The sequence below is a fragment of the Falco biarmicus genome, chromosome 7, assembly GCF_023638135.1.
Source record: "Falco biarmicus isolate bFalBia1 chromosome 7, bFalBia1.pri, whole genome shotgun sequence".
In the NCBI taxonomy this organism is placed as follows: Eukaryota; Metazoa; Chordata; class Aves; order Falconiformes; family Falconidae; genus Falco; species Falco biarmicus.
The window spans coordinates 27,551,012-27,573,877 of record NC_079294.1 but is presented as its reverse complement, the minus strand read 5'-3'; the positions used below and the strand labels follow the sequence as shown (position 1 = coordinate 27,573,877).

The following is a 22,866-nucleotide window of genomic DNA, read 5'->3' as shown; positions in this document are numbered from 1 at the left end:
AGGAATTCCCCTGTATGTATCACGTATGTAAAACAACAAAACTCAAGTCAAATGTGAGTTGTTATAATTTCCAAACTTTTGCTGTCATAACCTATTTAACTCTACATTAACATCTTGATTATGTTCCAGGCTTAGATTTTATTTTTTTTAAGCAGCCATAAAACAACTTGGGCATGAGTCAATTCACATCTTACTTCACAGCCGGTTTGCACAGCCTGTAGTTAGCATGAGTAGCATTAAGAGTTGTTTCAAGTTTTACACCTCAGCTGCTACAGTGCATAACAGATTGGGAAAGTGCAGGTGTAAAGATGGATCTGAGCACAGCAAAAGCATTTGCTTTGTTTTAGGATATTTCCAAGATCTTCTCCCCTCTTCATGAGTTCTCATTGTATCATGTACCACACAAGAAAGAAGTAGAAGAGCTTGACAACTCTTCACTACTCTTTTGGAGCAGTCACATTCTGCCTCCCTACCACCCAGACAATATATTTACTTCCTCCTCCTCCTCCACCAAAAGCATGGGGAAGCCAATGTAGGTAGAATTTGTAACATCCACAGGCTATCTGAGGAAAAAGGAATGCAGCAGCAAAGCAGCGAGACTTGGAGAGATTTCATTCAGAAGCTATATACAGAACAGGGAATCAAACTCTCTTAGAGAGATCCTGACTGCTCAGAAGTAGAACAGACTGAGGCAGGAAGACACCCAGTGATATTTTATTCATTTTAGCTAGAAGCAACATTAAAACAAGCTGTACACTGAGAAGTTAGCATTTGCTCTAGGGACACAGAGGTATGAAAATAAAAATTCTCCAGAACAGCTGAAGTGGCAACAAGACTCATGTCCAAACTGCATAACCTGCTCAAGAATAGAGAAGTTGAAGCACGAAGACTTCCATACCTGAAGCCCCAAAACAGCAGTACATGGAGTGTCACACAGGGTATTTCACAATATTTCATGAAGGTGGCAGGAGAATAACAACTGTGGAAAGCAAGCTCAGGCCCTTTATGTATATACAGCAAGAAGCAAGAGTATGTCTGCTGCACTCCTGCGCTACAGGAGCAATGACAAGCCAAGACACCAGGCCAGTTCCCATAGTCATGGTGTTTTTCACTGAGACAAAGAACAGGGCAGCAACGTAAGATCTGTTGTCTTAGACACTGAGGCGAGAAACATTCACCAGTGTCATAAGAGCCTGACAGAGCTGCTCCTATTCCCCAGCCCATTGCTCCTCACATGAGGCTGCAGAACAATGGGCCTGCAGGACATCCACAATTTTAAGTGAGCTGCTCAATCTGTCATATCCTTATTACATCTGCGTGCAGCTTGTCTAGGATAAATGTAGACTGAAACTAATGTGCCTGCTACAGGTGAAAGTCTCCAGCACTTTAATTAGGCAATAAAATAGAAGAGTTTAGCAGACTAATTACCTTAGCTTCTTAAAGTAGTACACATTAAGCGAGAAGTGGTATCTTCTTGTTTAGTGATATTATCGTATCTTCTAGTAAAAGGTTATGCTTTATTCCCACCAAACAGAAAGATCCAAAATTTCAGATCATCCAAATCTTCAGTTCCCCAGGTACAAAAGAAGGTGGACTAGACAGTTTAAGCTGCCTGTTGCTACCCAAGATACAAAACATCATCAATATTGCTCTTCCCCCCTTCCCTCTCACTAGTTTGAAATGAAGTATCTGTGCAATCTTGCTCAAACCACTTCTGGGGAGAGAAGAAAATACGCCTCAGGGTGTTCCCCCTCTCACAGATACAAGCACAATTGCGTGCACTCCAAGATCCACGAGAGGCCAGTAAGCATGTTTATGCCATGCTAGGAATGGTTCTAAATGTTTGTAACCTCTCATTCCAAATAAGACCATTATTTCTGTTAAAAGCAGAGCCCTCTCAGTTGTACTGGAAATAGCTTCTCGTGCACAAAGATGGGTTTAGGAGTGTATTTAATAGATAATGTGTTGTTAAAAAGACACAAAGACAAGCACAGATAAAAGCTGAAGTAGCTGGCAAGTCTTTATTCAGCAGCCCAGATGTTATAAAGGCAACTCTTAAAAATGTAGAGAAGTAGCACAAGAAGAATATGAATTTCTAGAGTCTTTGGAAGTTACCTAATTATGAGGAGGAGCAAACTATTCAAATAGTTCATAAAAAAAAAAAGACAAAGCCTAAAGTTGCCAAAAAGCCATTAAACATCTTCAGAAGATACCCTGCCTACAATGAGCGTGCCCTGCTCTGTGGTATTTCAAGTCCACATTTTACATTGTAGCCTGTGCACTAGAAACTGATACACGAGCACGATTTTATTTAAATTAGAAGTCATCTGATTATCTTTTGTGCACTGCAGCTCTCGAACAGAAGCTTAAACAAGCTCAAACCACACCTTTCGAAAAAGTCTTTCTTCTCCGCATTGCCAGAAAGATTCCTCAGGTGCTCAGCAGCACCCTCTATAGCCCACAGACCTTACCAGACTAGTCTCTTCGATTGAGCAAAACCTGCCATTCATAAAAACAGGGTCGCTTAGAGCTGAGCGACAACGATGGAGTGCTAGAAACCCATCAGATCTGGAGACCATTCTATGTTTTTTGGCCCTAAAACATATATTGTTCTAGCTAAAATGAGAATATTCCGTAATTAATGTTCCACAGGTCCCTTCCATTCCACGCTCTTAATTACCTTTGCTTTAATTAAGTATTTCTATCCACCGGGGCAGGGAGCAGACACATGATGTTAACACACCCGAGTTAATCAATCTGGAAGGTAACAGCTGTCTCAGGAGAAATGCCCTCGATAAACTACCATCAAGCATTAGGGAGACTCTTACATTAAAGTGATTTAGAAAGCCTTGACTGTTTCATATGCACCAGCACTGTTTTGCAATAGTTATTTGCGTTACAGACTGAAGGGAAAGCTCAGGCAACGCTGCCTTTCCCTTACCGTTTCTAAATAAAGAAAGGGCCACTGATGCCTCCTCTATTTCCCTCCAGGCCCCTGAAAAGTTGCAGTGTTTTCCCCGGTGGAGAACTCCCCAGATTTTCCTATGGAAAGGAGGCTCACATCAAGCCTCCGTGAATCTTCCAGCTACAGCAGATCCGCCGCCCGCTCCGCTCCCTGGCAGCGCGGGGAGGCAGCGGCAGCGCCTCTGCGCACCGCGCTGGCGGCGGCCGGTGGCCCCGGCCCCCCGGGCCCGGCCAGGTGAGCGGCCCTGCCGCCGAATCACAGCCCGCACGGCTCGCTGCGAGCCCTGACCGGCACTTCCCTCGGGAGGAGACCTCCGTCGCCCCCCGCGGCGGGGGGGCCGGGAGCCGGGGCGCCCCGCACCTCGGGAATAACGGGCGTCCGGGGGGAGGCAGCCGATGGCCCCCCGGCCGGGCTCAAAGGGCCCGCCGTCCGGCCCCAGCGCTGGCCCCGAGCGTTTCTTACGCGGAGCGGAGGGAGCGCGTTATGTCACCGGTTAGGTAACGGGCGCGGGAGACGCCGCAGTGACGGCACGCCTCCGCCTCCTCCCGCCCGGCGCGGCTGAGGTGAGGCGGCGTTGACCCTTCGCGGGGGCGGCAGCGGCCTGCGCCCGCGGGGAGCGGGGCAGGCTTCCCCCGCCGCCGCCCACCGGAGCCAGCGGGGAGCGAGGCCGGCTCCGGGAGGCGCGGCGGCTCCGGCTCCGACCGCCGGCCCCCCCACGCCCGCGCCCTCCCTCCCCTGCCCGCAGCGGTGGCCGGGTGGGGCCGGCAGGGGGCGCTGCGGCGCCGCGGCGGGGCGGCACACGGGCACAGCCCCCGCCGGCTCGGGCCGCGCCGGGCAGCCGCTTCCCCGCGCGCGGCACCCACGTGGCCCTGCGCGGGCCGGCGGCGGGCGGGCAGGGGCGGCCGCGGGGACCGGCAGCTCGGCACAGAGCTCTGCCCGGGGCCGCGGGTCCAGCCGGTGCGGGGAGCACCTCCGGCCCTCACGCCCAGGCCCCGGCACACAGCGGGATCAGCACTGACAGGACACCGCGCGTCACGGGGGCGCCGCAGCCCCGTTCCAGGCCTGCAGCCGGCACGTCCAGCGAGCACGGTCCCCCGCAGGGCCAACCCGGGGCTACCGGCACCTCGCCGCAGCGCTGGGAGCTCCCTGCACCCCTCGCCGCCCCACGAGCCTCCCAGCCGGCTTCCAGAGGCCCCTCCCTGGTGTCCGGCTTCAGAGTCCAGGCTTCCAGAGTCACCCTCGTGGCCAGCAGCCCTGTGTGCCCCCTGTCCCACAGCCAAGGCAGCGGGACACACACCCCCGGCCAAGGGGGGACCCCCAGGCCAGCCTTCACCCCATACGGGTATTTCAGGTCCCGCTGAACCCTGGCTCCGTCCGGGAGCCCCTGGCACAAACACAGCAGTACTCACCATGCCCCCAGCACGCACCCCGCTCCTGGCAAGATGGGAGATTTCCATGGATGCTTACACCAAGTACGCAGCACCCCCATTAAGATCCAACACAACCTCCTTCAAGGGTCATCACTGCAATCTCCCCAATGCCCTTTTCATCTGGAGTCTGCCACGCAAGCAAGCAGTGAGAGGGCTCCAGTTCATCCCAATCCAGCTGACCAGCCAGGGCTCAGAGAAAAGGACGTTCAGAGGAATTTCCAGCAACACCCTTTGTCCAGGGATCTAGTGCTATAAAGGGAGAACAGGACCTAGCAACTGCATGGATGCTCTGGAACACAGCACCCACAATAGGTTTCACCCCTCTGGCTCCCTGCTTGACTTTATGAACCTCCTACCCCATCCCCCTTTTTCCATTTGCTTCTTCCCTCCCTTTTTGACATCCCATCCTTGCAGCTCTCCTATCCCAGCTTCTCAAGGCCTTTTTCATTTAGAAAGGTTTTTACAGCTTCCACTAGAAGAACCGACAACAGAAGAGTTGTGCTCCCCCACCCCTCTCTTGAGTGGGACTGGGGGCTTGCTATCAGACTTCTCTCTCTCATCCAAGAGAATACCCTCCTTTACAAGTCAGACACTAGGAAGAGCAAAGGAGGTTGGTCTTACACCTCTGCATAGACTGATCATGGTACCTTTAGCCTGCTGACCAAAACCAGCCTGCTAGAACAGCCTTATTATCCTCAGGTCCTTCTAGCCTTTCTCTAGAGAGACCCCTCAAAATAACACAAAACTCCACCACCCCTGCAAAATGTTCCAGCCACACTGCTGCTCTCTTTCAGGTCCTGTAAACCTTTCTTACAACATGGTCAGCCAGCCAGTGCCACCTCACCAAAAATACTGCTCTCCCACTCTGAGTACGGACTGGCTGGGGCACCGCGCGGTCTGGTCAGGTCACTGACAGAGGCAGAGCAGCCACCTCACCAGCAACCTAATGCACTACCGAATTTAGGAGCATTATTCATGCTAAACACAGCCGTTGTGGCTAGAGGAAGTAGCTTGCATCAAAGCTACTAATACACCTTAAGGGGGGGGGGGGGGGGAGGGGAGATGATCAAGTTTGTTTAGGAACATGGTCGCTGCTCCAAGATTTAGAAATAAGGGCAAAATTCAAACTGCAGAAAATCCACAGCTAGTAAGAATATAGGCAGGACAGGACTGACCATTAAAAGTTATGATCAACATTCCCTGCCTAGATGCACATCATACTACTAATTCTCCCCAAAATAAGGCTTTCGAACTGAAAATATAAACTTCTACGTAAACACTATTTTAAAACAACATGTATCTATAAAATCAGACATATTCTTAGAAGCAATACACCAAAAAAAAGCAAACTGCAAGGAGACAAATTCTATGTTAGTTTATAGAGACAATTTCAATCCAAAGCTTCCCCCCCGCCCCCTTTTTGAAACTCTGTAAAACAGTAAGATTTTGGTTACCAGAATTAGTTTTAAATATAGCCAAATACAACTGGTCTGTCTCCAAGGATAAGGCCACAGAAAGAACAGAGTACTAAAACTGCTGTGTAAGCAGTGGCAAAGCATTCTATTTCTTAAAGTTAATTCCCTAACTAGCAAATCAATACAAGACCATTATCCTAGTCTTTGAAAAGGAAAGGAGCTTGTTAAAACTTGTTAGCAAGGACCTCCCAAACTGTACTCTGCAACTCACAAACAAGCCTCTCCCCATAACTACAAAAGGATTGCATATATGCCACCCACCTCGACCCACATGGAGTTGAGCAAAACAAGACTTTTGAATAGCCCACCAAGATGCAGCCATGCAACAGAACTGACAACAGGCTTCTCCTGCAGTTTTAGGCTCAGCTTAAATCAGCGTAGCTGCAGGATGTCACCCAACCATCCATTCCTGCCTGCTTCCTCAGCATCTGTTCACCAATTGCTTTTCAGGCAAATTGGTAAGCTCACCAGCTAACCCTGAAGCTGATCTTTCTTGCATGGTTAGTTGCCAGCCATGCTAGCAAGCAGACCTCACTCCACCATCTACATGCATCAACTAGAAGCAGCATATGGGGAGGCAGTGAGCTCACAGCCAGTGACTAGAGCAGAAGCAATTCTTTGGCAGCAGTTTTGGCAGCAGTCTGGTCTTGGAGCAACTCAAGCTGACTACTGGGTTTAACTGTACCCTCAAAATACAGTTTCAGGACACTACTGAGTTTCTTTCTGTTGCACCAGCACTGGAACTCATTTGACCCACAGCAAAACCCATCTAGGGAGCATAAATAGCCAAAGGCAACCAATTTTCTGCAGGGCAGAGTCCTTAAACTGGATCACTGCACAAGACTACAAACACTAGTGCCAGCACAAGGAAGGAAAAAGCAGAAGAGCTCTCCATCTACCTTCTTCCCTCCTCCACACCAATTAGATCAGAAAGCCACAATGTAAAACCACACACTCTGTCTTCTTGTGACCAGTGGTATCTCATTTATAAACTGACATGTGAGAGAGGTAGTAAACTTACCGCAGTGCAAAGGAACATGAATGCTCAGACCACAACTATAATTGGCAAAAAAACAGAAAAGGTGAAGAACCAGTTCAGCAAAAGGAGGGTCTTAGATCAAAATCTAGAAACCAACACTAAGCTGTTGAGCCCCTAAAGTTGCAACATGAATCTGAAGACCGAATTGGGACTACCAGGAAAAAAAAAAAAAAAAAAAGAGAGACCGAAGAGTTTTTATCAGGACAGATAACTTGCCTTTAAACAAAACTGTTAGGTCGATCAGAACACACATCCCTTTCTGCCACACCAGACAAACACTAGGTTGGACATGCAGGACATCCGAGGGCAGGAACAAACCCTCAGACACCCTGCTTCTAATCCTTTGTTCAACCATTGACAGGGTAGCAGCTTCTTCCAGCCGTGCGTTGATCCTTCACTGCCCTATCCTTCTCCTCGTTGCTTCTTCCCTCTCCTGTTAGAGATCTGACTCCTGAGCTAAGCTGAACCCCCTCTACTCAGCCACACTCTGGAAAGTTCCTGTGGCGGATGGGTCTCAGACACCAGGAGTACAGGGCATATAAACCTGTTCAAGAAAAAAATATTTGTAAAAACTAGTAGTGAAAAACAAGTTCAGAGATCAAGCGCTTTTGCTGGCAGGGTAAGAATTGCGGGGCAGGAAGCAGAGGAGCCAAAGCCCATGGGAACAGGTCAACCAGAGGCTTCAGAAGAGATAGAAGGGAAGAGTTTTGGAGGAACATACTGGCTGGGCACAGAGAAGGAACGTGAAAAACAGGGACTTGTTGGAACAAGGATTCAGCAGTGAAGTACAATATGGAGAAGAACAGCGTGCAAGCATAAGCAAGCATTGGTTGGATTGCAGTAGTCACACTGTAGATAATTTTCTCCCTTCTGCTTTCCATATCTACACACACACTTGCACAGCTCCACAAACCTCTGCATCTAAAAGTAGGATACTTTGGAAGGAGACCAGACTCCCTAGTCTCTGCACAACAGTTTCCTCCCCTCAACTACAAAAACCTTTGCCCCGCTGAGCTTATCCCACACTTCCCATTCCCCCTCTCTACAGCTGTTCTCCCTTTCTGCTTCAGGGCTAATCCTCTAGCATATATGAAAATCCTTCGGAAAATCTTTGTGGTTAACATCCCTAGAGCAGAGCTATTCGCCCCTGCTCTTCCTTATCCAGTCAGTATAGAGTTCCTCAAAAAGAAGTGCAGGTGCCCCTCTGGTACTGGCATGACTGATGTAATACACCCTCTCCTAGGAGGCCACCTCCATGGCTCATGATTACTTAAGAAGAAAAAATAGTAAGCATGTAATAAGAACAGAAGAAAAAAAAAAAACCAACCAAGCAACCAAAACTAAATCCTATAGAGTCAACTTAACAGCAAGTACTGCACATACACAGACATGCCTCAACCTGAGCCACACAGCTGTCTCCCACCCTCTTTGGGACAAGCAACTGCATCACAAGAGAAACACAAGAAAACCATCAGAAGAGAAAGCAGCAGGGAAGGTGACACAAAATGGAAAAAGTACTACAAGAAACAAAGGGACAAGAACATTTTCCCTGAGGCTCAGCTTCTGGACATCTCCATCTGCAGTTTTAAGAACTGCTACACAAGCACAAGGTTTCTTTCCAAACCTACAACCAAACCCCAGGATTTTAGGTGTCACCAACTGTTGCTGAGGGCAGGGAAGTAAATTAAAAGCTCAGCAGGAAATTTTGCATATAGCTCTTTTCCAGTGTTAGCTGGAGAAGTTTATATTGTGGATCAGGATTTCAGCTCTGCTAGTGACTCACCCAGTGGGTGATGCTGCACTGCTCTAGTCTTCCAACTGCAGGAATATGGGAAGTTGGCACAGATTTGGGAAAAAAAAACCCACCTACATTAAGGTTAAATAACCAGGAGTCAAAAAAATAGCAGATTTAAGATAGAATCCTTTTGCACAATTGAATGTACTGCAGGGGAAGGAAGTCAAATAGCCCAAATACTAGCATTTTCAGATATTAACGTACTCAGTCTGAAAACTGTTTTGCTTTACTCTAGGAAACTAGGTTTCCTAAAGCCTATCAATAAGTGAGCAACAGAAGTCATCTGAAGTTACAAGCAGCAACTCTAAATCTAATTAAGCAAGTGATTAAACTATGCAAGCCCAACACAACATGAGATGTTTTACCCACTAGCTACACTGCTTATCCCACATTTGGGGTCATATGCAAGCCTAAAGAATCACATGTGACATTCCTGTTAGAATAATTAGGAAAGATATTTTCTTACTATCATCCCTTCTGTAGCGGAGATGGTCATCCCAACCCTATGGATTACGAACGAAAATATTGACAAGACCAAGAACAACAATATGTTTCACCCACCTACCAAAAAACTAATTCCCAGGTGGTAAACTACTGCAGTGATCCCCAAAGCCCACTCAGCTCTGCCCTCACACCCTCAGGCTAGCTCACTTGTTCCTTACATAGGAAGGCATTTAGCCAACTGGCTCTTAACACCTGGCACAGTTCCAGTTGGACTTCTTTGCTGGAGACACTTTTGTACTCCTCACTGCTACACTAGGTCTTTCACCAGGGCACTTCACAGATAACCTTCCCGAAGAGGAGGGAAGTACACCGGCCAAAAGAGCAACACAAAGGAACTGGAGCAAGATACTTTAGATAAAACTAGAGAATTTATTCAAGAATGTTAAGTAACCAATTTGCATTACAATTATTCCTACTTTAAAATACACAGAAGGATGAGTGAAAGAGCTAGCCTAAAGTAACACAGCTATCCATCTGCTAGGCTAATAAATTTTCAAGCATTTCCTTCTCAGACTGTTTATCAGAGAAGTGTATTCCTTCCACCTTAAAGCAGACAGCACCTGTCCTCCACTCACCATTAGCTTTTTCTGGGGGGAGGTGGAAAGACCGTACTAAGGCATTTAACTCTCCTTCAGACATCTCTGTTCCTGCAGTTAAACATGGCAAAGCGTGTTCATATCCTGATTCAAATTCACCATTGACATTAGAGCTCTGCGTTACTAACACTTCCACACAGAATTTCAGTTGAAAAATGAAAAGCATCTCAAAAAAACCCCACAAACACGACAAAGGAAGCATTCACACCAAATCAAACTCTACACCTGAAGATTAACAGCCTGGTTGATGCTGAGGTTGGTGGTTCTCACACATACACATTCAGCCTCAACAGGTACTGACACAAGCCAAGCCCATCAGCAGGGATGCAGCAGAACTGGAGATGGGACTCTGGACTTGTGGGCTCTAACCATTTGCTCTCCCTCTCTTCTTCTGACCAGAGAGTGCAAGGAGAACTTAATGCAACAGGTATTGAGCAATCCTGCTGAGCAGACATTTTAAAGCCAGTAACATCATGTACAACGGAAAACACCTAAAAGAAGCAATCAAGAAGCAGAAAGACACATTTCTACAATGCTTTTTTTTTTTCTACAGTTGTAGAAATTGTAGAACACAGTAGAGTATGGTTCACTCACATTGTCCAGGAAGCCTAAATGATTTTAGGATACATCAGTAGCAGTAGCCTATGTACTAGAGAACTTCCCTGGCTCACTAAGAACTGCAAAGTCTCAAAGAGGAGTTGCAGCCCACTGAAGTACCATGCAAGGCGAGCTGCTGAGCCTAGAGCAACAAGGCCAGAGATGCCACCTCACCTGGATTGCTCTGGAAGAGCAGCAGTTGTTTAGTCCAACGAAAAGCGAGCTGGATGGAGACACTGACAGAAATCTTCTAAATCACAAGCTAAGAGTAGGATAGAGGACTAAAGGGAGACAGCTTTTTTTAAAAAATTTTAAAATTTAGGATGGGTACTGGGAAACATTACATGGTAAATGGGAAAAGCCACACATGCTGGAGCACGGCGCTTCTGGGAAGTTCAGACAGGTTTAGGACAGTTGCACCAGACCGTTCCCAGAGCCACATTTCAATGCTGTCACCCTTCAAAAGTACTTTGCAAACAGCCACACAAGAAAACAATACATGCTCCAAGTTCAGGCTGCAAGCTCGACATGGGCCACCACGATCAAGGGTTATAAGCAAGCTGACATACTTTCACATCTTCTTAACGTTACTTTTGGGGTTGATGAACACCAGACTTTATTTCATGCATGGATAGTGTTTGTGTAGCACCCAGAATCAAGAACAAGCACTGAAAACCCTTGCCACTGCTCCAAAGCGCTGCAAATGATGAAGGCCTGAATAAGCGATACTGCTAAAGAATAAGAGAGAACCAAAAGCTCTCCCCAAAGCTCTGCACACACCACCCAGGCACTCAGACACAGGGAAAACCGAGCTGTGCAGAGCCTCTCCTCTCACAATCTGCAGAGAGAGCAGTGCTAGAAGGGGTTGAAACTCCCTTTGTTTCCCCACTAACGATACTTGCACCACACACTGCACTAGGTTGGCTGTTTTAATCTGCAACAGTGATTTGTGACATGGTCTGTCAGCTATCAATGCACATTGCCAAACACTCGCGAAGCACAACTGCACTTATTTGTGCAAGAGGGATTGAAAATCTGTTTGCAGAAAACAAAAATCTTTCAGGTAACAACTATTTTGCTTGATGCTAAGGAGCTTGAAAGATGACGCTTGTGAAAGCTGCTCAGTTATCACCTGGTCAGCACTAAAGTGAATGTCCTTTGTATGGAGTTCTTAAATTGTCATTAAAATCATTTATCATCTGACTTACTTCATTAGGGCTGTCCCAAGACCTTCATAAGGATCAGGGTCTGGTTTTTAAGATGCTGTTTCCAGGAACCACAGGAAGCATAATCTTATAGTGGGAAACTAACTCAAACCATTAACAAGCACAAAATCCAGCTTGTCACTTCTTCCTCTTCACGTAAGCATCACATCTTATTAATTAATAAGATTATCATTAAGATCTGCTTGTTATTACCCCAAATTCCTAGACAGTAAGGGTTTGGGAACCACCCCACATAGTCTTAGTTTTTAAAAGATCTGACTGTAAATACACAAATAAGTATCTACTCCACTGCTGGTGTACCCAGTTACATATATTTTTCATGCCTCCCTTAGTAGCTCTGGTATACAAATTGCTATTTTTAGATGCTGGACTATGCACAGTCAAATGCAGCTCATGTTAAGCAAAAAGCCAACAAGAACAGGCAGAGAGCATTCACCCAGCTTTGCAGCTGGTGAAAGAACTATTGTTAAACATCTACACAAGAAAAGAATGGTTTAAGACTGAATAAGAGGGTTTTGTCTAAAACCACATTACAGAAAGTTAAGAGGCAGCCAAAAGCACCATCCTGATCAACGACCTCTTGGATTCTTTTTTAAGAAGTCTAGAGCAAATTGCCCACATTAAGTTATTTTTGCATGTTAGTGAATAAACTCCATGAGGCTTAATTAAGGCAAGTTCATCTTCACAAACATTTGTTGGCCCCAATACAACTGTACAGCTGTATCCACCACATAAGAAAGCATCACTGCTATCAGATTTTGTAGTCACTAAACGTACAATTATTCAGCCATGCCTTTATCAAGGGCACTGGGGGAAGAAGTGGATGCTTTTCTAAGCCACCGTGAGACTTGAAAGAAAACAAGACTTTTCTTTGAGTGTCATATGGCCAATTACACAGCCCAAATAAACTCATGTTTCCAGTGACCACCTCCCTTCAGTTTCAGCACACTGGGGGGGCAGGGGGAATATATATATATGTTTCTTATTAAAATACTTGCAATTTTGAACGAGGAAGAAAGAAAGAAAAGTTAAAAGTATCTGACAAGACCAAGATGTTACAAGTTTTAGAGCATCAGATCACTCCAACTTGTAGTGCCAGCGTATTTTGAACATACAACCTTAATTATTTCAACATACTGAACTGGTCTGATCCCACAGGCAGCCCTGCTCTGAGCAGGGGGGTGGACTAGAGGCCTCCTGAGGTCCCTCCCCGTCTGAATTACCACAGGATTTTGACTTCATTTCAGCAAGTTACTGAAGAGATGGGGCAGAAAAACGATTTCATGTTTCCGAGAAAAAGAGGCGGCTTCCTAAAATAGGAGACACGGCAACTCTCCAAACAGGAGCTATGAGAGCAGCAGACGGTTCCCTGCTTCAGACACTCTGCACTCCAGAATACACCCAACTGTCAATGGCAGAGAAGCAAAGTGGCTGTCTGCCACCACCATCAATGGGAGAAGAATAGGACACCCTCATCCAGCCTAAGGAAATACCATTATGGATCACAACTACCAGCACTGCCAACAGATCCGCCTGTCTAGAGGGAGGCAGGGGAGCAGCCACATCTTTGCTGTATTCTTGGAGATTTCAGAATTACTCCCTGGCACTCTGCTCATGTTGAGCCTGTGGTTTATTTAGCTAAACTGTTTTCCAAGCAAGGGAACAGTTCTTCTTGTCTTCTGTTACCAATCTGAGGCACGTTAAAGGTACCGGAGCACTCAACACAAGAGTTCTCACGCTATTCTCTCAAGATGCACCCAGAAATCCCACACTGAAAAAACATCCACCCAACCTCTATCACTGTGCAGTAGTGAAAACCAAGCCAGATGTGAGTTATGGGGAGAGAAACGCTGCATACAGACCTTCACACATAAGAGCAACCACAGAAAAATTAAATTTTTTGTCAAAACAGCTATTTAAAGTCATGCAAACCTAAATTTCTCAGAGTACATTACCAGTTCACTTAGTTCCTGCTCCTCACATCCCTTCCTTCTAAATACCAGCAAATTAGACTGAATATAGAAGGAAGCAATTGCATATAAGCAACCAAAAATCCACTAAGAAAACAAGGAAAGAATGTGCAACTCCATTTCAGGCATGCAGAAGAGTTAAAGGGCAGCAGGGAACCCTTGCAAAAAACCCTGTAAGGGCTTTCTAGTTTTTGTAAAGTTGCTTCCTAGTTGTTTAATAGAAAGAATGCATTGTCACAGTAATCGCAGCAGCTAATTCACATCAACCCATTGTCTTATAAAAGACCAGAAGAGGAAATGCACTTCTTCCTACAGTATGACTTAGTAATTCACTAATTCTCAAGGTGACCCAACGTATCTGCAGCTGTGCCTTCATCTTCCTTTCCAGGAGGAGAGAAAACAAGAGAGCCTCCCCAGCCTATCGCTGGTGCCAGCAAACCACCCCACTGCTTACTCTAAGAAAACATCTCCTTCTTCCAGCTGGAGACTACAGCAGCTGCCCCAGCAAAGCAGCATCTCGCCTGCACCAGTAGCACGCCAAGGACATATGACAGCTTGCTGACAATGGCCACACATCTTTCTACAGAGAGACCCAAGAACTCAGGTCCAAGTAAACAGGCACCATCATCATTATCATCTTTCTTCATCCTCCTTGATGTTGCAGCAGTGCTCCCACTTCAGAGCAGGAGCAATAAACAAGGAATTGAGCTGTACTGCCAACACTCCTGTTCCTCCATGCCTTGGAGAGCACAATCATGGCATAGAGAAAGAGTAATTTTTGTGAGCAGCCATTGGCCACATACAATGGCCTGCTGCTGCCTGGACTTCTACGAAACAGCAACAGAGGACACTGGCATTGCAAAGCTCTGTTCACAGGATGTTTGAGGATGTGACTGAGCAAAGATCTGTTGTCTACAGTTTGTGGTTCCAGCTGATAAGCAAACTTCCACGCCTGAAACAATGAAGAACAAGCTAAAGTGGCCACCAAGATTTCTGTGATGCACCACAGGTCAGCAGGCAACTGACAATGCAGTAATATACTCAAAACCAACATTAGAAAGCCAAAGAGGCTTTGAGTCTTCTGTGCCAACTGTGTCTTTAGAAGTTGTACTATTTCTCCAGTTGGAAGGAAAACATGGGCCTTAACCATTTGTATGTAATGCTATAACTTGTCCAAAGTACTGCTGCTGTATTTCAACCTGCGCATGCAGTACCCACAACGTGCTCAGGGATTACGCAGGCTGCCTTAACCAGCATTGCTGATTTACTGATGCCTTGCACAAGCAGACATTCAGTTCCCCGACCACGTGTTCACACAGAAGTTCTGCGTTGGCTGTTACAGAGGTTATGGGGAACCACATTCACAAGCCCTGCAACCTACCAGTTTGCCATGGGGCTGCTGTGCTGTACCTACAGGCCAGCCACCTCGGAGCAGCTCCAGAGCCTAAGCACTCGATGCCCTCCTGCTCCCCTCGAGGGAAGAAAGCACCTTTTTCAGCCTTTTAAACTACCATCTCCAACTCCAAGCTCTAAAGAGTTTGCAATTTTTTTTATGGCCCACCTTATCAGCTCCCAACTGGAGGTGGGACCTCCCCTTCCTGCTACCTTCGGCAGGCACGGGTTTGAAAATTCTCTTGCCCTGAGCTGTTAATGTGGGCAGAGGAGCCCTTTCCAGTTCCCCATCCTTACTTTAAAAGCCACGGTAGCGGTGTCAGACCGAGAGGGAAGAAACGGTCTCTCCCCGGCGTGCTTGCTCGGGCCAGGACTCGGGGAGCTGCGAAGGGCAGCGGAGCGCAGCACCGGCAGTGCCCGGTGACGGCCCCCGCCGCGCTGCCACAGCGCGCCCGTGCCTGCGGGACCGCTCAGCGCTGCGGACGCGGCCCCCTCACCCCTCCCCGGGGGCGGCCCTGCTCGCAGGGCCCGGGGCTGCGGGCAGCCGCGTCCCAGGGCGCCGGAGGGGCCCGCCCGCCGCAGCGGCGGGGCTGCCGCAAGTTTCGCGCAAGCGCCCCTCGGCGCGCCGGTTCCCGGCCCCCCCGCCCCGGCTCTCCGGAGCGGTTCCCCGTGGCTTGCAGCGGACGCCGTCCGGGCGTGGAGCGGGGCCCCGGGACGCGCCGCCGGCCGCTGCCGAGCCGGCGGGGCGGCCCCTCTCCTGCCTCCGCCGCCGCGGCCGGGCACGGGGCCGCCGGTAGCCCCGGCGTTCTGCCCTCCCCCGCGCAGGGAGCGGGGCCGGCGGGGCGAAGAGCCCGCTGCTCCGGGGGCGGCGGGGCTGGCGGGGCTGGCGTGACGTCAGCGATGAGGCGCGAGGCCGGCGCGCGCGGAGCCGCCCGCCCGCCACGGCACGGGGGAAGGGGGGGGAGCACGGACCAGCCGCGCCGAGAACCGGCACCGCGGCCCAGGCGGGCGAGGAGCGGGCCCCGACCCCCGCTGCGTGACCGGCCGCGCACAAGTCCCCGCAAACAGCGTCTCCCGCGGGACCCGCTCCGGCCGGCTCCCCCCAGCCCCACACGCTCCGCGGAAGCCTGAGCGCGGTTCCGCGGGGGCACGCCCGGCCCTGCGAGCGGCGGCGCCCGGCGGCCCCTCAGCCGCTGCCCCAGACCGCCCCGCCCGCGGAGCCGGCTGCCGCCCCCGGGCGCCGCGCCAGGCCGGACCCGTTCCCCCAAGGGATCCGACCCACCGCCCGCTCGCCCCGAGAGGGGCGCGGCCCGCCCCGCTCCCCACCGGGCCCGTGGCGCCCCACGAAAGCCCGGCCCCAGTGGGACAGGTGGGGACGCAGGGCCGCCGCGGGGGCGGCCGGCCGGGACGCGCACTCACCTGCCCAGGGGCCCAGCGCCGGCCCCACGGCGGCGGCGCCGCTGCCCAGCACCCAGACGCGGAGGCCGGCCAGCAGGCGGTAGGAGGCCAGCGCCGCCGCGTAGAGGGCGCCCAGCGCGCCCACCCAGTAGAGGAGGCCGGCGGCCGGGAGCGCGGCGGGAGCCACCATGCTGCGGAGGCGGCCGCGGCCGAACTGAGCCCTCCCGGCCACCGCCGACCCGCAGCCGTCACGGCGCCCGCCCCCGCTCCGCCGCCATTGGCTGAGGGGCCGCTCAGCCACCGCGTAACCCGGCAACACCGCCAGCCCCGCCCGCCCCTGGGCCGCGCGGCCCCGCCACGCTCCCGCCGCGCCGGAAAGGAGGGGGACCGGGAGCGAGCAGCCACACGCCCCCGTACTACTTGCGGCCGGCGCCCCACGTGGTCGGCACGGCTCTCTTGCAGCCATTGGCTGGCGAGGATGGCCGTCACCCGGAGGCCGTGCTCCGATTGGCCTTTCCGCCTTGGGCTCTCGCAGGATTGGTGAAAGACGGGGCCTCTCTTCCCGCCCCCACTGACGTCATATGAGCCCATTCATAAAATGTTCAGGCTCCGCCTCGCACCTGAGTCTGTCTCTCGCTCTCCCCTCCCCCGCCGCGGTCTCCCACGCAGCGGCCCCGCACTGATCCACGGGCAGAGCGGTGTGCCCAGAGACTGGCAGCCGGGCGCCGGGGAAGGCCCGTCGGGGCTGTCGCCGGGGCCCCGCTGCCACCGCACCGCGCCCCACGCACCGGGGCTGGCAGCGTCCGGCTCCCCCGGCAGGGCCAGGGGGCCCCGTCCCCGGAACCGAGCTCCCGCCGCGCCGTGCCCGGGCCGGCCCCTCGCCGCTGCCCCCCGCTGCTGCCCCTCGGACGCGACCCCGCTGTCGCCACCTTGTTCTGGAAAGCCAGCCTTTCACACGGTGTGTTTGGCAGTGCTGGTGAGGGGCAGCAAGGCACCTTCCCCAGGTGGGTTTGCAGAGACCCACGCCTGCCTAAGCCGCTAGCGGCAGGCAGCACGGAGGGCAGGTTTACACGTCGCCTCTCCTCTCTCCCCTGCCTCAGGAAATGGGCCAAACCAAGAGTCCAACCACTGCTGCTGAAGACCTCCAGGCTCTACCAAAGCACTGCTCTGCTTCAAGGCTTCATCCTCTCCCCATGCTGCTCTGACACACAGGAAAGCCTGCACCAGCCCCTGATCTTCCTCGTCCCACCAGCCTCATTACACCGCTCTTCCCCTCGCTCACTGCCTGGCTCTGCTCTCTGGCTGCTGCCACAGCCCCTCAGCCCGTGACACTCACATTTATGGGTCTCCTCATGTAGCTTTGCCACCGGCTGGTTTTCAGGCACCTCCAGCTTTCCGTGCCCTCTGTGCCTCTGCTGAAGTGCTGCTCTGGGCTGCAGCCATCCGCCAGCTCCCTACTCCTGCTCAATTGTGCTACTTCCCACATGCCACGTTGATGCTGGATGCAGTCTCCAGCAGGTCACCTGCCAAACCCCAGCACACTTTATGTCCACCTTCCTTTTACAGACCCCACTCCTGCCAACTGCTTACTGCAAACTGAATGCCTTCAGGTGTCAACAAGTCACCTCTCCTTGTCCCAGTCCATGTTCCCTAAACCTTTGCCTGCTTGTTGTTCACAGGGTGTCAGCTCCTCAAGGCAGGGATTGTATTTTTCAGAGCTTGGAAAGATCTTCTGTTAGGTGCTACCCTAAAAGCAACCCGTAAGTAGTACCCCAAGCGCTGCACCATGAGGTCCCAATCAGACTGTGGTACCATGTGGATGCAGTTATAAAGACTACTGCAACCCCAAAGCTCTTAGTTGCTACAAGGCACTTTTGTACGACATCAACTACCTGAGGCAACAAACTACCTGATGAATGTGTTCTGAGATACTCGAGATAGTATAAATCAAAGATCATCAAGTGCAAAGGGAAACAACACCAAAGAAATTAAATGAGAACATGCTTTGATAGGTTTATCTGTTTTATTAATTCAATAAAAATAATTGTTTGTTACACTTTTTTTTTTTTCAAAGATACATAATAGAAATCAAAGGCTTCTGTTCACCATCTGCTTGTGGAAAACAGATTCATAGTGGGATTCAAACTTTATTGGATTCAACAATACCCTGTCTGCAGTGACACAGATTAAAGGCATGAAACTTTTGTAGAGTTTACAATGAAAAACTTGTAAAGTCACTGTCTTATTGGATGGCCTACAGGTTTACTGTTATTTTCAGAAATCAATCTATCGTACATCGGCTGTATCAGATCTAATGGGAGGGAGCACCATCAATGGATTTCATTCTGTTCCACAACAGAATGCATTCATCTTCACCGTGATTTAGTTCACCTTTTTTTTTTCTTTTTTGTTTGTCAGTCACTCAATGTGAAAGGTGACATCACAGAGGATCAAGCTCTCACCAAGTTTTCTTCCCATTTTTTCCCAAGAGAACCCACCTATTGCTTACTGGCCACTATATTTAGAATAGAGCGATTTACTAAAGCTAACTCCTGCAGTCTTCACACAAGGAAAATTCTCATAGGCCTCACCGAGTGTGTATCCTAAATAGCACCTGCCAAATACAGGACTTTGATTACAAGGAAGTACAAAATTGCTGGGATAATTTAATTTTCCTTTTGTTCCATACCAGCCTTTCCTTAATTTGTAAACCTACTTTAATCTGCGTGGAGAATCTTGGCACTTTTGCATGAACACTTCTGAACACTTCTATGTTGGAAAGAAACAACATTGTTACAGTAAGAGAAAAGAATACAGTAAGAGAAAAGGTCATCAGAGGGAACTTGTGAGAATCACTCCTCGTTGGGATCATAGTGCAACTGTAAATTGTTAGAAAGAGCATGCACTTGCTGTGGCCACATCACTGTTTTCTTCTGTTGGCTGTCAAAGCAGTTCCCAAACTGCAGGATAACAACGCACCACCAAGTCTCACTTTCCTTGCCTTCCAGAAGACCAGGCAATAAAGTGACAGGATACTGCAAAAGCATCTGAAAAGAGAAAAGGAACTGGTTTGGCTCTAGTAAGAGATCTGATCCAACTCAAAGACAAAACAAGAGCTGAAGTGAGGGATGGAAGGTAACAGTGTGATCACCAGGGTCACCAAGCGTCAAGAACAGAAGTGGACAGGGCAGCTGGACAGCGTATGTAGAGGCTGGAGGGAAGGAGATGGATGTTGGGCAACCTGCTGAAGAGGGCAGGCAACTTCCTACTGGATGTCCATGTCAGCCACACAGCAGTTGCCATGGGGATGCTGCCAGTTACAAATGGGTCAGCTATAGGGAAGGAAGTACGTGGGTGCTACAAAAGACTCACTGGCCTTTGTCAAAGCCTACCTATCTCTTCTTACAACGTCTACTGCCCACTGTACTGCAGCTGTGCTGTTCCTGAGACCTCTTGTCTGAACAACCTTCTTGTTGCGGGTCAGGACAGAACCTGCTCTGCTGTTCTCTTGGGGAACCAATAAATCCCTTGACAGAGAAGCACAGATACAGCAAGGCAATCCTCAAGTTTTTTGTGTTAAAAAATACTACTGGTTATTCAACAGTGTTGCTATTTTTTATGCTACTCTGTTCAGAGAGAAAGGCAATCCTCTGAGAGGCTTACAGTTTGCATTTAGAAGAAGATGAGTCAGAGGCAGGGAAAAGGACTCACTGGAAGGGAAAGAATTATACAAAGGTCAAGTGAGGGGTTTTGGATCTCTTGCTTCCAGTCATCGCACATTCCTGAGCAACAGGCATATCCCCCTTTTCAGGGTTAATCCCAGTCTTCCCACAAGCTTTGCAGGTCTGTTCCCATTTCCCATAAGCTGCTGCAAAGCCCAAAGGAGCCGAGCTGATGGAACAGACAGGTATTTTGAATGTACGCACACATCAACATGCACACACACATATATGGGGATACCTTGCCAAGGCCCAGGAGATCCACATTCCCACAGCATCTTTTATCAGTTCAGGCATATCAGTAGCCAGTTCCAGATGACTGCAGATGCAATCTGGTTCAGGGTGGTGATGCAAGACTAAGTCAACCCACGACTCAGCAACATTTCTCCATCACATGGAAGGTGGCCAAACTGTATGGCAGATGACAAGAGAGACAAAAAAGAAAGTATTTAGGAAACCTAAGGGAGTAAATACATGCATGAATAAAAAAGCAACAGTAAATAAAAATGAACGAAAAATAAGGATGTAGAGGTACAGAGAGGAAGACATCAAAATGAGACTTAAAAAAAGAAAAAATATAGCAGAGAAGGCAAATAAAATACAATAAATAGGGGATAAAAGATCATTCAGTAAGAACGGTCATACAATTCTTATTATTAGGCTTTTTTGTGACTTTGCTGCCACAAGTACCTCACAAGCAATCACATCTCAGTGAGACTACATTCCCATGTCACACATACATCCTCCCTCCTGCCCTGCTCTCCTGGCATCCAGGGAAGACACCTCTTACTACAAGCCCATGGATGAGAACCAAAGTCAGTCGTTCACTGTACACCCAGTGAGGGCTGTGGCTGGGGGGTCTCAGCACCCGACTCCACCCCTCGCCCCAGCCTGGCTAGCCCAGCTGGCAGTGCTCTCCACTGCAGCAACCCCAACAGAGGGATGGGGGACTAACAATTATCTGTGATGTGTCACGTTTTTCCTGCCACTGAGGTGTAGTCATTTGTTTCACTAAATGGCATTCTTGTCCCCAGCACTAATTTTATCCCTTTACAGATATGTTTTTTGTTCTAGCAAGTCAAGTGCAGCTCTCCCTCCTGTACAGTCATTCTGCTCTCATGCCTGTCTTACAATTACTCACACTTATTGCAGTGAGGCCAGATTCAATAAAGGACCTGGCTGTTGTGGTGCTGAGCACTGCAGGGTGTCTGCCTAAATCATAGAATCACAGAACGGTCGGGGTTGGAAGGGACTTCTGGAGACTATCTAGGCCAAGCCCCTGCTAAAGCAGGTTCTCCTAGAGCAGGTTGCACAGTTTTGAACACCTCCATTGAAGGAGACTCCAGAGCCTTTCTGGGCAGCCTGTCCCAGTGCTCTGGCACCCTCAGGATAAGGAAGTTCTTCCTCATATTCAAATGGAACTTCTTGTGTGGCAGTTTGTGCCCATTGCCCCTTGTCCTGTCACTGGGCACCACTGGACAGAGCCTGGCCCCGTCCTCTTGGCACCTGCCCTTATGGTATTTGTAGACATTGACGAGATCCCCTCTGTCTTCTCCCCTCCAGGCTACATAGGCCCGACTCTCTCAGCCTTTCCTCATAAGGGAGATATTCCAGTCCCCTCATCACCTTTGTAGCCCTCTGCTGGAGCCTCTCCAGTGGTTCCCTGTCTCTCTGGAACTGGGGAGCCCAGCACTGGACACAGCACTCCAGATGCGGCCCCACCAGGGCAGAGCAGAGGGGGAGAATCAACCCCCTTGGCCTGCTGGCCATGTTCCTCTTAACGGCCCCCAGGGTCCCATGGGCCTTCTTGGCCCCAAGGGCTCACTGCTGGCTCATGGGCAACTTGCTGCCCACCAGCACTCCCAGGTCCTTCTCTGCAGACCTGCCTTCCAGCTGGTCAGGCCCAGCCTGTGCTGTGTGTGGGGTTGTTCCTCCCTTGGTGCAGGACCTTACACTTGCCTATGTTGAACTCCATCAGGTTCCTCTCTGCCCAGCTTGCCACCCTGCCCAGGTCTCGCTGAATGGCAGCACAGCCTTCTGGTGGGTCAGCTGCTCCTCCCAGTTTTGTATCATCAGCAAACTTGCTGAGGGCACACTCTGTCCCCTCATCCAGGTTCTTAAATTGAACAGCCTCAAATTAAGACACCCTGCCTTGGTGCACACTGAAGACAAAAACTGGGATACCTAAGAATGGGATCTTCACTGTCCATCCTGTTAAGTGAAGAACTCTACAGGAACCAGTCCAGCATGCCAGTAAATCTCTCAAGACACCTCAAACAGCAGTGAGTCCTAACACTGGGATGAGGCAAGACACCTCGTGTGGAATTCTCAATCCTGAGCCTTTTCTTAGGTACCTACTCCGTCCCCCTGCAAGGGTCATGGTATCCCTCCATTCTCACACACTATTTGGCACTCACCCAGGAACCCAGTTTTCCCTCCTCTGCCTGAAAGGACTTGCACTAGTGAAGTGTCTTAACAGCATGGCACAGACGTGGGCTGGGTGAGGTGCTCTCGGCTCAAGCTGTTGCACAGCATGCAGAATAACTGGTTTTCCATCAGCTGCAATGATGGGAGGGAAAGCCAGCAGGACTGGAGGGGCTGGGCAGGCATTCTCAGCCCCATCCCATGCATAAACCCTAAGCATATGTCAAAGCTGTGTATTTGGGCAACTCTGGATGCAAGTATTTATGTAACCTTCCTCACTCCTGATGTGCTCACCAGTAAGCAGGGGCTTGGGGATCTATGTTTTAGACAGCAGCA

At 49.9% G+C, this 22,866-nt stretch overlaps 1 protein-coding gene across 1 annotated transcript in view; it reads right to left on the bottom strand.

Annotated features, from left to right (window-relative positions):
* HSD17B12 (hydroxysteroid 17-beta dehydrogenase 12) overlaps window positions 1-16,633 on the bottom strand; it is an 89,523-nt gene extending 72,890 nt beyond the window's left edge. The window contains exon 1 of the mRNA XM_056346552.1: window positions 16,409-16,633. Coding sequence (XP_056202527.1) covers window positions 16,409-16,577 — 169 coding nt within the window. The 5' untranslated portion in view covers window positions 16,578-16,633. The remainder of the gene's footprint in view (window positions 1-16,408) is intronic.
* Between the last annotated feature and the right edge of the window lie 6,233 nt (window positions 16,634-22,866).